We start from the raw sequence: 13,312 nt of genomic DNA, 5'->3' as shown, positions 1-13,312 counted from the left end.
CAAGGAACAGAATGCAAAAATGGTATGATTTTATAGCTCTGTAGGGTTATCTGAGTTTTCTTTTCAGCTATCGCCTCTCTCCATACTCAAAAGCGCTTTTGAGAGTGTCACAGGTGCTATGAACAAGAAAGAAAACTCTATGATTATTCTCAAAAAGAAAAGGAGTACTTGTGGCACCTTAGAGACTAACCAATTTATTTGAGCATAAGCTTCCGTGAGCTACAGCTCACTTCATCGGATGCATGAAGTGAGCTGTAGCTCACGATAGCTTATGCTCAAATAAATTGGTTAGTCTCTAAGGTGCCACAAGTACTCCTTTTCTTTTTGCGAATACAGACTAACACGGCTGTTACTCTGAAACCTATGATTATTCTATCTGCTATAAGACAAGTGGCATTGCCTCAAATGATGGCTGTGAATAGCAGGTAGGTCTTCCAACTACAAAAGCATGTTCCTATATTCCTATATGTGGGTTCATGTTGTCTAATATAATTTTCCAGAGAACCTTTAAATTAACTGCAATAAAAAAACAACAAATACTCAAATCTCATGTTGACCTGGTTTATCTTGTCATTTTCTAAAGCTTTCTGAAGTTGTGCTCAGAAGAGCAATGTGTCATCCTCTGAAGTACTGAGGGATGCCACACACACACTAATGAGGCTGGAACATGACTGGCACACCTAACTACTATTGATCTAAAAATACTCAAGGAAGGCTCACTTACAGCAGATGTCATAAATGGCAAAGGTGAAACCATTATAAATCTTCTCACTTCTCCTAATGAAGGAACTGGTAGTGGAGATAAGATTTATCTTCAAATATATGTTCTGTGTTCAGCTTCTGACAAGGAAGGTATTGTGCTGTCCTTAGGAGAAAACTGTCTCTGGTTTTACCTTGATTACATTGGGTAAGTGCTGATGTGATGCTGTAGTATTGGCAACACTCACAGTATGCTGGAACAGAAGTGAAAAAATGCATCTAGTTTGTGAAATCTGTTGCAAGTGAGCCTTGAGCTTTTTATGTTTATTTCATGGCTGATTTGGTGTGTGTGTCATGTCGTAGTCTCATTACTGAGTGATGGCAACATAAGAATAGTTGCTAATCCTCCAGTTTGTGAGCTCATACCACCTAAACGGCAATTATCTTCTAAATAAATGATATACTAGCATAGAGCTAAAACATCCAGAGCCTACCAGGGCCTTTCTTTTGTCTTGCTTATACCACACAACTATGCAGACTAGTCTCCAAGCTGTAATTTAAGGGCTAAAATTTCAAATGTCTATATTGAACCCACAGGAACCCCAGCTACGTCCACAAATCCCACAACTCAATGTATAAATGGTTATTTGTGAATGGAAGTTGGGTGGCGGGTGCTAATGTGAGATTTGTGTACTTTTGGCTGGTGTAATTTAAATGCCCAGGGAGAAATTCTGTTCTAAAGGAGCAATTCTCATTAACTGCAACAGGAGTAGGAGGAAGCTGTATTGTCAGTACAACTCTGGAGTATTACTTTTGTCCTCCCTGCCTCATAACACAAGGACAAGGGAACATTCAATTAAATTAAAAGTGGGAGAAATGAAAAACTGATAAAAGGAATTACAATGTGCAATTACAGGTTTCAGAGTAGCAGCCGTGTTAGTCTGTATTCGCAAAAAGAAAAGGAGTACTTGTGGCACCTTAGAGACTAACAAATTTATTTGAGCATAAGCTTTTGTGAGCTACAGCTCACTTCATCAGATCTGATGAAGTGAGCTGTAGCTCACAAAAGCTTATGCTCATTGATGAAGTGAGCTATAGCTCACGAAAGCTTATGCTCAAATAAATTTGTTAGTCTCTAAGGTGCCACAAGTACTCCTTTTTTTTCAATGTGCAATTAGACTGTGTAAACTCACTGACACATGAAGTCGCCAAGATAAAGAAAGATTTAAAAAAGGATTGTATATTTATATGGATATCAAGACTATCCAGAGCTAACATAATTTCTTGTAACACATTTTGTGGAGGGATATTAAACCTCATGATTCAAGGTTTAAGCCAATCTTCAACTATTGGAGATTAAGATGAGACCCAATGTGAGGAGCAGATTACTCCACATCTGACAACTGCATGGTTCTGACAACTGCCTCTGAAGTGAATCATATTGTCCACTGTCAGAGACAGGAACTTGAATTAGGTGGACATGGAGTCTGATCTGGTCTGGCAATTCCTGTGGTCCTGTGACTCAAGTTATTTAACTCCTGGTTCTGCCACAGGCTTCCCCTAAACTTGGACAAGTCACTTCAATTTTTTTTCTGTGCCTCTGTAAAATGACAAAGTTTTCAGATATTACAGAAATGGGAGCCATTTAAATATATATAAACAGGGTTGCACTTGTGTAACTGATAGCAGAATTTGGCCCTTTGAGCTAAGTGTTCAATTCCAAGTTATTGGATGACCTTCCAGTTTCAACAGAAATATTATACTGAAACACAGAGTATTGGGTTGTACACTATTTCTACTGCAGGAGGCGCAGGACCAGTATAGACTGTGCCATATGTCACAATTTTGAATTCAGGTTTTCTTGTTGGAGATGGAAGACAATAATGTACAGAAAAGATAGTGACCACTGTGATAATGAACACTCTGCTTTAAATATAGATCCCAAGTGCTCTACAATAACACCTTGAACCAAGGAAGAAAAATACTGCCGTATTTCCACTAAACGACAACTTGCCTACAAATTCACTCAAGCAAGAGGTTCCAAATCATAGAGTTCTATATTAATTGATTAACATATTTCTGGGATAACAAAAATCTGGTTACGACTCCATTGAAAAACACTACATCATAGAGCAGAGGTTCTCACCGCCACCCACTCGAATGTTATCACCATCTTGTTAAACTATTAATGGTACTGGTAGGTGGAGATGAGGAAAATCTGTTTTTTTCTATATTGTGTTTCCTACCATTCTCCAACTGTTCGACATGGATACTCGGGATGCCAGTCATTGCCAATAATGTGATATGAAGGAGTAAACCCTGGGGAAAAAGTGATTAGAGCCCTGACAAGCAATCCAGGCATCCCTTAGTATCTCCATGTCTTTATAATGGAGCAGCCACCAGGAGTGTGGAATGCTACTTTCCAAAATGCCTTGGCATGCAGGAGGCTATGAAGGCTGGAATAATGTGGTGATACTACAGCAGCCTTTCCCATTTACTTTACATGCAGCCAATGAGAAAGACTGCTCCAATGGGGGAGGAAGAGTTGCCAGTTGAGAGCCTGAAATCTGAATCTCCATCTCTGGAACAAAAGAGGGATTGTAAGGAGCCACCCGAAAAAATAAACAACATCCCATTCCCCGAAGATCACATACTTTCCTTAGTCCCCAATCTTTAGTGACAATGCCCACTCCCTCAATGCTTTACCCCTTTCAACCACTGGCTTTAAAAAACACATTCCTTCTTAAGGGAGGTGAAATGTTTGTGACACTTTTCCACTAACAGAGTTAGTCACTATGTTACTATGTTATGTCACTATGTGACAGAGTTAGTCACTATGGTGATGGGTACATTAGAAAGGGCAAAGACAGACAGACAGGCACTTTGGGCACCTTGTTTAACAATATACTTTCTGGCAAATCTGCCACTGAAATAAAAAAAATAGCTACTCTTACTAAAAACACAATGGTAAAATTACACACAAGGAGACTTAAAATGTCATCTACTGTGTAACTTCCAAGGAACTGCACAGAGTTCCTGTGTAAAAAGACAGTAGGACAAATGGAACTGAAAGACTTCAGAAGTGTAAGTAATGTGTGTGAGTGCGTGCCTATAATGATAGTACTTTGCACTTCTATAGAACCTTTCCATTCCAGGACCCCCAAAAGAAGGCAGGTATTTGCAAACGTAAATTGCAAATGTGCGCCTCAGCGTTATCAAGTTTGGTTGATACAGGTGAAAGTAAAAAAGATCAAAGAGGAACCAGCAGAAAAGTATTGACACAAACATAATGCAGAGGATCCTCCTCCACTTCTTTGTCTCCAACTCCCCTATGTTGCTTATGTATGACTCCTGAAAAGGATGTCCTCAGGGATCAGGGAGTGCTAAAGAAGCTAATGAAAAAGTAACGACAGTTAACATCACCAGTACTAGCAGCAGCTAAAACTGGTTTGCTGCTCCAGCTAGCCATATGGGTGACTTTTCTCTTCACTTAATATGAGGATGGGAAGACTGCATGGGCAAATACAATGTCTCAGTATTAGCGTACATCATGGCCATGAAGAAAAGTCTATAATGTCAGGAAGGCCCTTTATTCGCTACTATGAAGTGGTAATTCAACTCTGACCAGGTGTTCTCTATTTAATTTGACTTCAACTTTCCATGTGATCAGAGCACATTCAGCACAGCTGGAAAGACTGTTACCTATAGGAAGGCAGATAGAGAGCAAGCAGAAATAAATAATCTTATAATCTCTTTTCTGAAACTGTGGGTAATGTTTCCCAAAAATCTCACAGTATGCACATAAATTTTTAAAAAGCACTCCTGAAGAACATGTTAGAGACCATAACACTGGGCAGAGTATAAGAACCTACACAGATTAAATACATTAGATTAGAGTGGGTTGGAAAAGGGACTTATTCTGTTACCCTCGCCCCCAAATTCAGGTGATATGTTCCTTTCTTCTCTTCTTTGTCCTGTGGTATAGTTGCAGTCTGGGCAGAAGAAATTATACTGGTTTCAACTTCAAGTCTTTTCAAATGAACAGATAATACAGATTCAATCTGTGATCTCAAACTGTGCAGGGCTGGATCTTATCACTGCTTGGCTCTAAGGCAAATCTGTTATGCTGTAGTGATGTTGGGGCTTGTCCTTCAGAGGCAACAGGGAACCAATTCCACACCATGGCACCAAAGGGCAGGGTACTGCTGGAGGTGGCTTTTTTCAGAGAAGAAGAGGTAAAAAACAAGGTATCGAGCACTTGTGATCATGAAAGATCCTGCAGACCTCTGGCAAGAAATGGGGCATTAATTCCAGTATACTGGTCAAACTCCAGCTTGGCTAAATACATTCTGCATACATATACTTTTCACTGTAGTTCAGTTATTTTCCATTCCACTCCTAAACCCTGTTGTGTAGTGCTTCCAACACACTCACTGCTGCATTACACACCAGGGTGGCTGAATTTCAGTGGTGGTTGAGTAACAGATATATACACATGGGGATGAAATCTTGGCCCCAATGAGAATGGGAGTTCTACAATTGACTTTAACGGGGCCAGGATTTCACCCACAATGAAATCACATTTGAATCCTTCAGGCTGAAAGGCATTCTGAAAAAGTAAGGTTATTATTATTGTTATAGATCTATCAGCATTACCATCTTAGAATTATTTGTGGTGCTATCAGTAACCGGGACTTCAAATATTGTCTTTCAGAGTATTTGATTGTTTACATCCTGCTGCTGAAAAGTTAAGAGCAGAGACATCTGTTCAAGGGTGCTGCTTTTCAAAGGAAATAATGTCACATTTAGTTTTGCAGAGCTTTTCTGTGTTTCTCTGCTGATTCCTCTGCCCTGTTTTTAAAGAGAACGTAATCTGAGATTTCAACACAAGGTGGCACTCTAGAGGAGATTTCTCAATTCAAAGGAAAATTATTTATATGATTTTGTTTCTCATCTGACTGAATACATTCTGGGAGGTTCATGCTCATTGTAACTGTCCCATGTCTCTTTAAGATCTATTCAAATGATGCTAGTTTGTTCTAATGTCCTTGACTATTGACAGATAAAAAGCACAGAGACAATTTGATAGATGGTACATGCATACTATAAACAGTGTTATGTAAAGGCTGAGTGTGATATATTTTTAGTATACACATTTTAATCAGATGCTTAAATTTAATAAACACTTTTGTTAATGATTCATGAGCTCATTATATTTAAATGTTTGCGATAAAAGTACTATTACCATATGCTGGATTCCTAAACTAGTCCCTTTCTTTAATACCATATCAGTTCAGCTGTTGTATTATTATAATATTTACCCCTTCCCTAGAATATAAATACTAACTCTGAAGTAATGGGAAGATTTTCGAACTGCATTAAAGAGATATTATTACCCTTTTATTATAGCACTAAAATGCAACACAATTTCTTTATTATATTTCTTTCAGTTTCCAAAATACAGCTGTACTAAGCTGTTGGGACCAAATTACCCTTCTTACTTTGTGGCTGAGGGAGATGAAAATGTTGCAGACCTGGAGTGGATGGGAGGCCCAGAAGACAGAAGAGTTGCCTCTGCAGCATCGTTCTGCCTTCTCCTGATCTGACAGAAACTTCCCTCTCAGTGATCCATGAGGCTCAGATGTTGTAGAGTGGAGAGGAGGAAAAAATGATCCCCGTCTCCACAACCTCTACACCCATCAATCTGTCTGATACTCTCAGCATTAATTAGCCTCTTACAGTTTGAATGGCAACTTCCACCTTCTCTGTATATATATAAATATCTTCTTACTATATGTTCCATTCTGTGCATCCAATGAAGGGGGCTGTAGCCCACGAAAGCTTATGCTCTAATAAATTTGTTAGTCTCTAAGGTGCCACAAATACTCCTCTTCTTTTTGCAGATACAGATTAACATGGCTGCTACTCTGAAACATCTCAGCATTAACTTACTCCCAATTGGTTCCCCCAATTCAGTATACACCTTCCACATAGAACCCTCACATGTAAACATACCGGGGGAAGCACTGCCTTTAGTTTTTTCTTCATTTAGTTTACATATTAATTGAATTGTTAACTTTTTAGGGCAGGGATTATGTCTCCTGTGCCTGGTACATCATCAAGGACAGAACTGGAACCCATCCATTGATCAGATGCAGAAAACCAATTAACAGGTACATTTTCTTGTTTTCTACACAAATTATTTCTGTGTCTTCTCTTAAATCTCCTTTTTCTCATTTAATTTATGGCCCCCAGGTTTGCTGTAGTGGTTTACCTAATGAATAACAGGTAGTCACATTATCAAATTGTGTATTATATTGTAATTCTTCCTTTATAGCATTCTAACAATTGCTTAGCTGACTGAATGGATAATCCATATAAAATGGCCTTTGTCTGCTAGGTTGAAAAGTGAAATTCTCAGAATCCATTTTGTGACTGAAGTTTGGGTTCTGAATTGAGATCCTAGATTGGGACCTTGGAGAGCTACTGGAATACAAATGTTTAATAATATTCATGCTCCAACTGCCTCTGATGAAACACTGACAGAATTCTATGCAATAAATATAGTTCCTTGGATAAACAAAACAGTGTGGCTAATCCCCCTGAGTTTTTGCAGATCTTGCAATATGGGTGTTTTACTTAAAGCTCCAGCTCATGAAGTCAGGTGATTTTGTGAGAACCTCAGCCTTCATTTTTTGTGTAGTACAATTTTAGTTGCCATGATTGTGGAGAAGAGTTTAAAAAACATGACCCCAGGACACCCTGAAGGCAAAAATCCAGGATGCAAATAAAAATAACCCAACTTTTTTTTGTGTGTAAATCTCATGATTTTTAAGCCGATCTCATGCTTTCAGAGCCTTAACTCGTGGAGTTCTCACTGTTTGGAAATACTGAAATAACTTTTTTCCATATATGCACAAAGTGAATCTTATTACAACTTTTAAAAAAATTGTTTTCAGTAGTACCCACAATGTGCTAGGTGCTTTCCAAACATTCAAGAAAGGGTAGTTCCTATTCTGAGGCGCTCAGAGTGTGAGGACAGACAAGTAGATACATTAGGAGAAGGGGAACAATAGCAATTCTCTGCAAATGAGACCAATGAACACATATTCAGTAATAAGACATAAAACAAGATATGCAACAATATACAAAAGGAGGTCAAGTTAGTGTTGCAGAGGAACCAACACTCTGAATTCCTTGACCGCTGTGAGCCCACAAAGACTGCATTCTCTCTTCAAACACCACGTCAGCAGCTGAGACCGACTGGACTGCTCTCACTGGCTAGAGCAAGTTGAAAAACCAATAAAAAATGTTGGTTTTTTGAAATATTTCCAAAAATGTCAAAGTGCTGACATTTCACTGACATTTTTCAATTGTTGAAAAATTTTGACCAGCTTTTCCAGACTTTTTTTCTGATCAAAAATTATTTTTTTGATTAATAATGTCATTGAAAATTTGAAAGTGGGGAAATTTTACACAGTTCTTGGCTTCACAGTCTAAAAATTCATTGTCATGATCATTTGGGGTAGGGTGTTCTCTTCTGGAGAGCCCTTAATTCAGGAATTGCTTTGTGCATGATCTGACAGAGCTCAAGTTTGCTGTCCAAAGCATGATTCAAGGCGTAACTATTTACCAAGACTTGAAACAGTGACTGAGCAGGACTGAGTTTCTGCACTGGTTTATGGTGTTTAAGTTTGCCATTATGTCAATCTAATTAATGTACATCGACTGCACTTTAAATTAATCCGATCTTGCCTAAGATAAACAGATAGTTACCTCAGAATTCTTGTATTTCCTATGCTTATTGTCCTGACTTCTCCAAGTCAGCCAATTCTAAGTCAGGACTTTTGAGTCCATTACTCATTGCAAGAAAAATAAGTTGACCAGACTCAAGATATTTCTTCGTATTTTTTTTTAAATTCACAATGGCTAGGTGGTGAATAAACTTTGGATCACAAACTGTACTTTAGTAAGTGTTGGTACAGAACCTAACACCCTACCTCATGGGATGGAGCTCCCCCCCATAGGCGCAAATACAACTAAATATCCACAGCTCCTGCTTACCTTCAACAGAGGAGGCAAAAGGCAAAGCTTCACACACAGAATTTCACCTTAGAAATTCAGCTCAAACCAAAGAACTCTCAGCACATTTACAGTGATTACTTTCACTGTCTATTCCCAGCACAGAGCCACCCCAACCTATACCTCATGTTCTCAACACTGAGCATGGGTTTACTCCAGAACTCAGTGTTTAAGGGGGACCAGCTGTACTGCAACACAACAGAACTCTTCAGCAAGGTGTAGTCAGACTCTCTTGAGATTTTTTATCCAGGCAAAAAAGTGCTCCGCAAGTAAAGTAATCCCAAAGCTGATTTTCACAAGGCAGTCTCTTAACTGTTACCCTTTTATGCAGGATTTCTTGTCTCGGATTCATCCCAAGTTAAGGGGCTTAATGGAGGAGTAACTGAATGAAATTCTATGTTCTCTGTTTTACAGGAGGTCAGACTAGACATCTAATGGTCCCTTCCGGACATAAAATCTATGAAACCATTGAAAATTCCCCATAGAGAAGAACCTTGGTTTTATGAACATCAGTCTGAAAAATGACCATTTATATGAACCATTTTTCCCAATGGCAGGGGTCAGGGATTGGAACAAAATCACATAATGAAAGTGATGTTGAAACAAGTCTTTATCACTTCATGTACCGATACCTTTGGGGCACTGGAAATCACTGTGCAGTGGTTTGAAGGACAAGAAGAAAGCAATGGAATGCACCATAAACTTCACTATACCCACTGTAATTGAGGTGTGCAATTTTATGAACTTTTTGATTTTAGGAACTCTTCAGTTCCAAATTAGTTCATAAAATAGGGGTTCTACTGTACTTTTTAGAGGGATATCTGGGAAATACTGAAAATACAAGGTATGGAGGAGGCATAAAACTGGGACACCTCATTTAATTTTTCAGAAGTTACTGCAGAATCTCATTGTACTATCTGGTTTAGGTACCAGAGTGATTGAGCTGGACCATTGACTCTGGGACTACTCAATGACTCCCAGCTCCAGCATCCCCTTAACTTCAATACTGATCTCTTCTCTTTTAGCCTCCGGGATCCGATATGGTTTAACCTTCACCTTTACTCCTGGATCTGTGATGATGTGGTGATGGATTTGTACGGGTCTTCCTAGAACATATCATGGTGCTGTTCAATCATTTTGATGAACTGTATACGTTGTTCAGTGGTTAATTTGGGCCATATAGCAATTTAAAGGGGGAAAACCTGGAGGAAGCCTGGGGAACCTTCTTCTGACCCCTCTACCAGAAGTAGGTTTACAAACCCTAGGAAGTCTTGTCCTATGAGCAGCAGGTATGCGAGTTTAGGGACCACTTCTGCTGTTTCCCTTGTGTTTTCCTGAACTTCAATTTGTTCAGGAATGGCTGGGCAGTAATTAACTTTCCCATGAACACACGTTATCCGCATGCGTTTGGCTTGAGACAGCTTGTTCCGCCTAATGTGCATTAAAAAAAAAATCTTATCCAAATAGAATATTATGATGCAGTGCAACCAGAATAACTTGAGAATATTCTAACAGGTTTTTGTTGTCTATGGCTATTTAAGACATAAAAAATATGCATCACATAACTCAGCCACATTCAACTTACCCTCAGCATGGGGCCATTCTGAAACACATGTGGTTCGTCACAAACTACGCAGTATTCATTCAGCACTGGTATCCGCTGCTCAGCAAACTCAATAGTCTGAGAACAATGGAAGTGAGAACAATAACATCTGCTTAAAAATAATTAACAGACAGCTCCTGCTCCAAAGTGTTTCTAAAACGGATTAAGCATGACATCCTACCTGCACAAGAAAGCCATTGTCTCGTATTGGAATGCATTTTGCACCATAATTCGGCTGTAAGAAAAAAGGTCAAGCAACTTCAGTGCTAGAGCTAATTAGAAGAGATGGTGCAGGTTTCTTGTGGAAATGGTAAGAACATTTCTATTTTTTTCTATGAAGGTCTGAGAATTAAACAATATTGGCATCTGGAAATATCTCTAGTTTGCATAGATCAGCCAAAATAAATTCATCTGTCTCTTTACCTCTTGCCTAGGGAGTTTTTGCTTTATCTGTAAACACCCTAAAAACTCTAATACACAAAAGAAGCACTGGTACTTTGACTCCATGTCAATGTACAAACATCTAAGCAATTATTTTAAAGATGAATAGCATTATTTATTTTTTGTGTGTATCCTGCTTCTCTATACATATATAATATGGATTATGTGTTTAGACTTGAATTACTAACATGCCCTTTAAAACAAAAAAATAGAAAATCTCTTTCCACAATACTTTTCATGAAACCTCTTCCTTGAGCCTCATTGTAACAAGTACCTATGCTTAGTCCTTCTTTCTGACACTTTATTTCAAAGTGTTAGTTTGGAAGGTATCTTTGCTATGGTGGCCACTAAGATGTGGAACTCCCTCCCCCCTGACATTTGTCTCAGACCATCTTTTTTACTTCAGTGGGAGATGGACCAAGCTGCTTTGTGGAACTTTTCTTTTCCTTCCCCTGCTGCTTCTTTTCCTGCACAGCACTCCAAGTATCTTGGCAAGGCAGTGGAAAGGAACTAGGATTTTAACAAGTAAAGTGCCAAATTAAGTCCTGATTGCCATTCCACTAAAGTCAATGGAGTTGCACCTGGCTGAATACAGGCTGATTTCCCTGAATATTCATGTATTATGACAATAATATTATATTTATTAGTAGTTTTGATTTCACCAGTCAGTGGGATTATTTCTATTGACTTTAAGTGTGAGTTTATTCAGGCCCCTAAAGCAGAGACAGTTCAGAGTGAAAAATGAATCCCAAACATAGGTGATAGCACGTAAAGCTTTTTAGTTCACCTTTCATTAATTTTGGTTGTACAAGTTACGGAAACAACCAAGTAACATGTACATAGCAGCTTTATAAGTCACACTATATTATTGCCTTTAGATACAGCGAAAGTTGCTCATAGTTGACTTATTAGGCTAATTTACCATGAGTAGGCTGAAACACTATTAATGTAATTTCATTACAGTTAAAATATTTAATAATATTTTAGACTTACATAACACCATTCGACCAAGGATCTCAGAATTCTGTCGAGGAGGTGAAACTGAGGTACCATACTTATCAATGGTAAAGCTGTGACTAGAACCCAGGTCTCCTGACTCCAGCTCCCCACATCTAACATGTAAGACAACAAGCACCACCTCCCAATGTCTTGAAACAGGAAAGCAAACTGGCTCTTACTTACGCTTACAGTAAACATCCTTCCTATTTGTAGTGATCAGTTACAGACAGAACTAACATTGAAGTGTGTTTTCTATGTTTAGTAAAATACATGTTAACCCTTTGGGTTGGATGTATGGGCATGTATGGGACTTGCCCCAGGTGGCTGCAAGGGGGAAAAATGGGCTTCAATCCCCTGCTCAACCTACCCATATCACCAGTCTGTGCACAGGCTATGGAGCAAGCATACACCCATTGAATATTACTCTTCACCTACACCAGTGCCTACAAGGAGTGGGTACAGCTTCAACTACACTCCCTTCAATGTGCTGACCAGCATGAAAGGAGAAAGAACTTACTACCGGATGGGGACATCAGCAGATTATTTCCCCCATGGAGCAAGAGAGGAACCAGGGAAGGAACTATGAGACTGTGCTGCTCCTATGGCACAGCAGCAGCATGCTGCCCCTTACTCAGGGGGAGACATAAAAGCTCAGTCTTAGCCTCTGTGGTCCCAGTCAGTATGACAGATGTGTATGTGTGCAGGCAACTGTTCAATACTGGCCAAAAAGGTAATTTCCAATGTGTTTTATTTAATGTTAAATTCTTCTTGATGTATGCATTTACGTATGCCCTGGATATTAATCCATTTTAAAAAACAAACGAGAGGAAAAACATACAAACAGAAAGAATAATGATTATTACGCACAGCAGCTTGTGAAGGTGATGAGGAAGATGGTGTTAAGATACCAATAAGCCCTGAGGTAAGAGAGAGCCTCCTGCCCTCTGCTATGGTGGGTTCCTTGAAAAACTCCATTTTGGATGACTTAGGAGCACTGGAGTAAGACTTGCTGAGTAACTTGTGATTCTTCAGTCCATCTAATTCTTCCATTCTAAGATTACTGGAATAAGACCTGCTTAACAGTTTGTGAGGCTTCAAGGTGCTATTGTGCTCACATCGAGGATCCCCAGAACACGATCTGCTTAGGAGTTTTTGGGGCTTTAGAGTGATGCATTCTTCTTGCTTGACAGTTGCAGCGCAAGAACGATTCAACAGTTTGTGTGATTTAATAGCCATTGTCTGCTCAGCCCTGGGATCACTAGACAATGAATGGCCAAAAGTTCTGTGAGACTTTGTGGCACACACATCCTCAGCCTTAACTGTGCTAGAACAAGTCCTTCGCAGCAGCTTGTGAGTTTTGGAGATGCCATCTTGTTCAGATTTCAGTTTTGATTTGTTTTTACCACAGCCAGGTGGAGGATAACTTGGCGACCTTAAAAATAAATAAGGGGAAAACCTAGTACAGGAACAATAAAAAACTCCATGAAA

The 13,312-nt window shown here is 39.1% G+C and overlaps 1 protein-coding gene across 1 annotated transcript in view; it reads right to left on the bottom strand.

Annotated features, from left to right (window-relative positions):
* PARP8 (poly(ADP-ribose) polymerase family member 8) overlaps positions 1–13,312 on the bottom strand; it is a 156,206-nt gene that overhangs the window by 31,826 nt on the left and 111,068 nt on the right. Inside the window, exons 12-14 of the mRNA XM_048849355.2 lie at positions 12,692–13,256; positions 10,566–10,619; positions 10,367–10,462 (exon numbers count right to left, since the gene is read on the bottom strand). Coding sequence (XP_048705312.1) covers positions 10,367–10,462; positions 10,566–10,619; positions 12,692–13,256 — 715 coding nt within the window. The remainder of the gene's footprint in view (positions 1–10,366; positions 10,463–10,565; positions 10,620–12,691; positions 13,257–13,312) is intronic.

Source organism: Caretta caretta, chromosome 5, assembly GCF_965140235.1.
Source record: "Caretta caretta isolate rCarCar2 chromosome 5, rCarCar1.hap1, whole genome shotgun sequence".
Classification (NCBI taxonomy): domain Eukaryota; kingdom Metazoa; phylum Chordata; order Testudines; family Cheloniidae; genus Caretta; species Caretta caretta.
The sequence above is the reverse complement of the archived record's forward strand: the minus strand, read 5'-3'. Positions and strand labels throughout refer to the sequence as shown.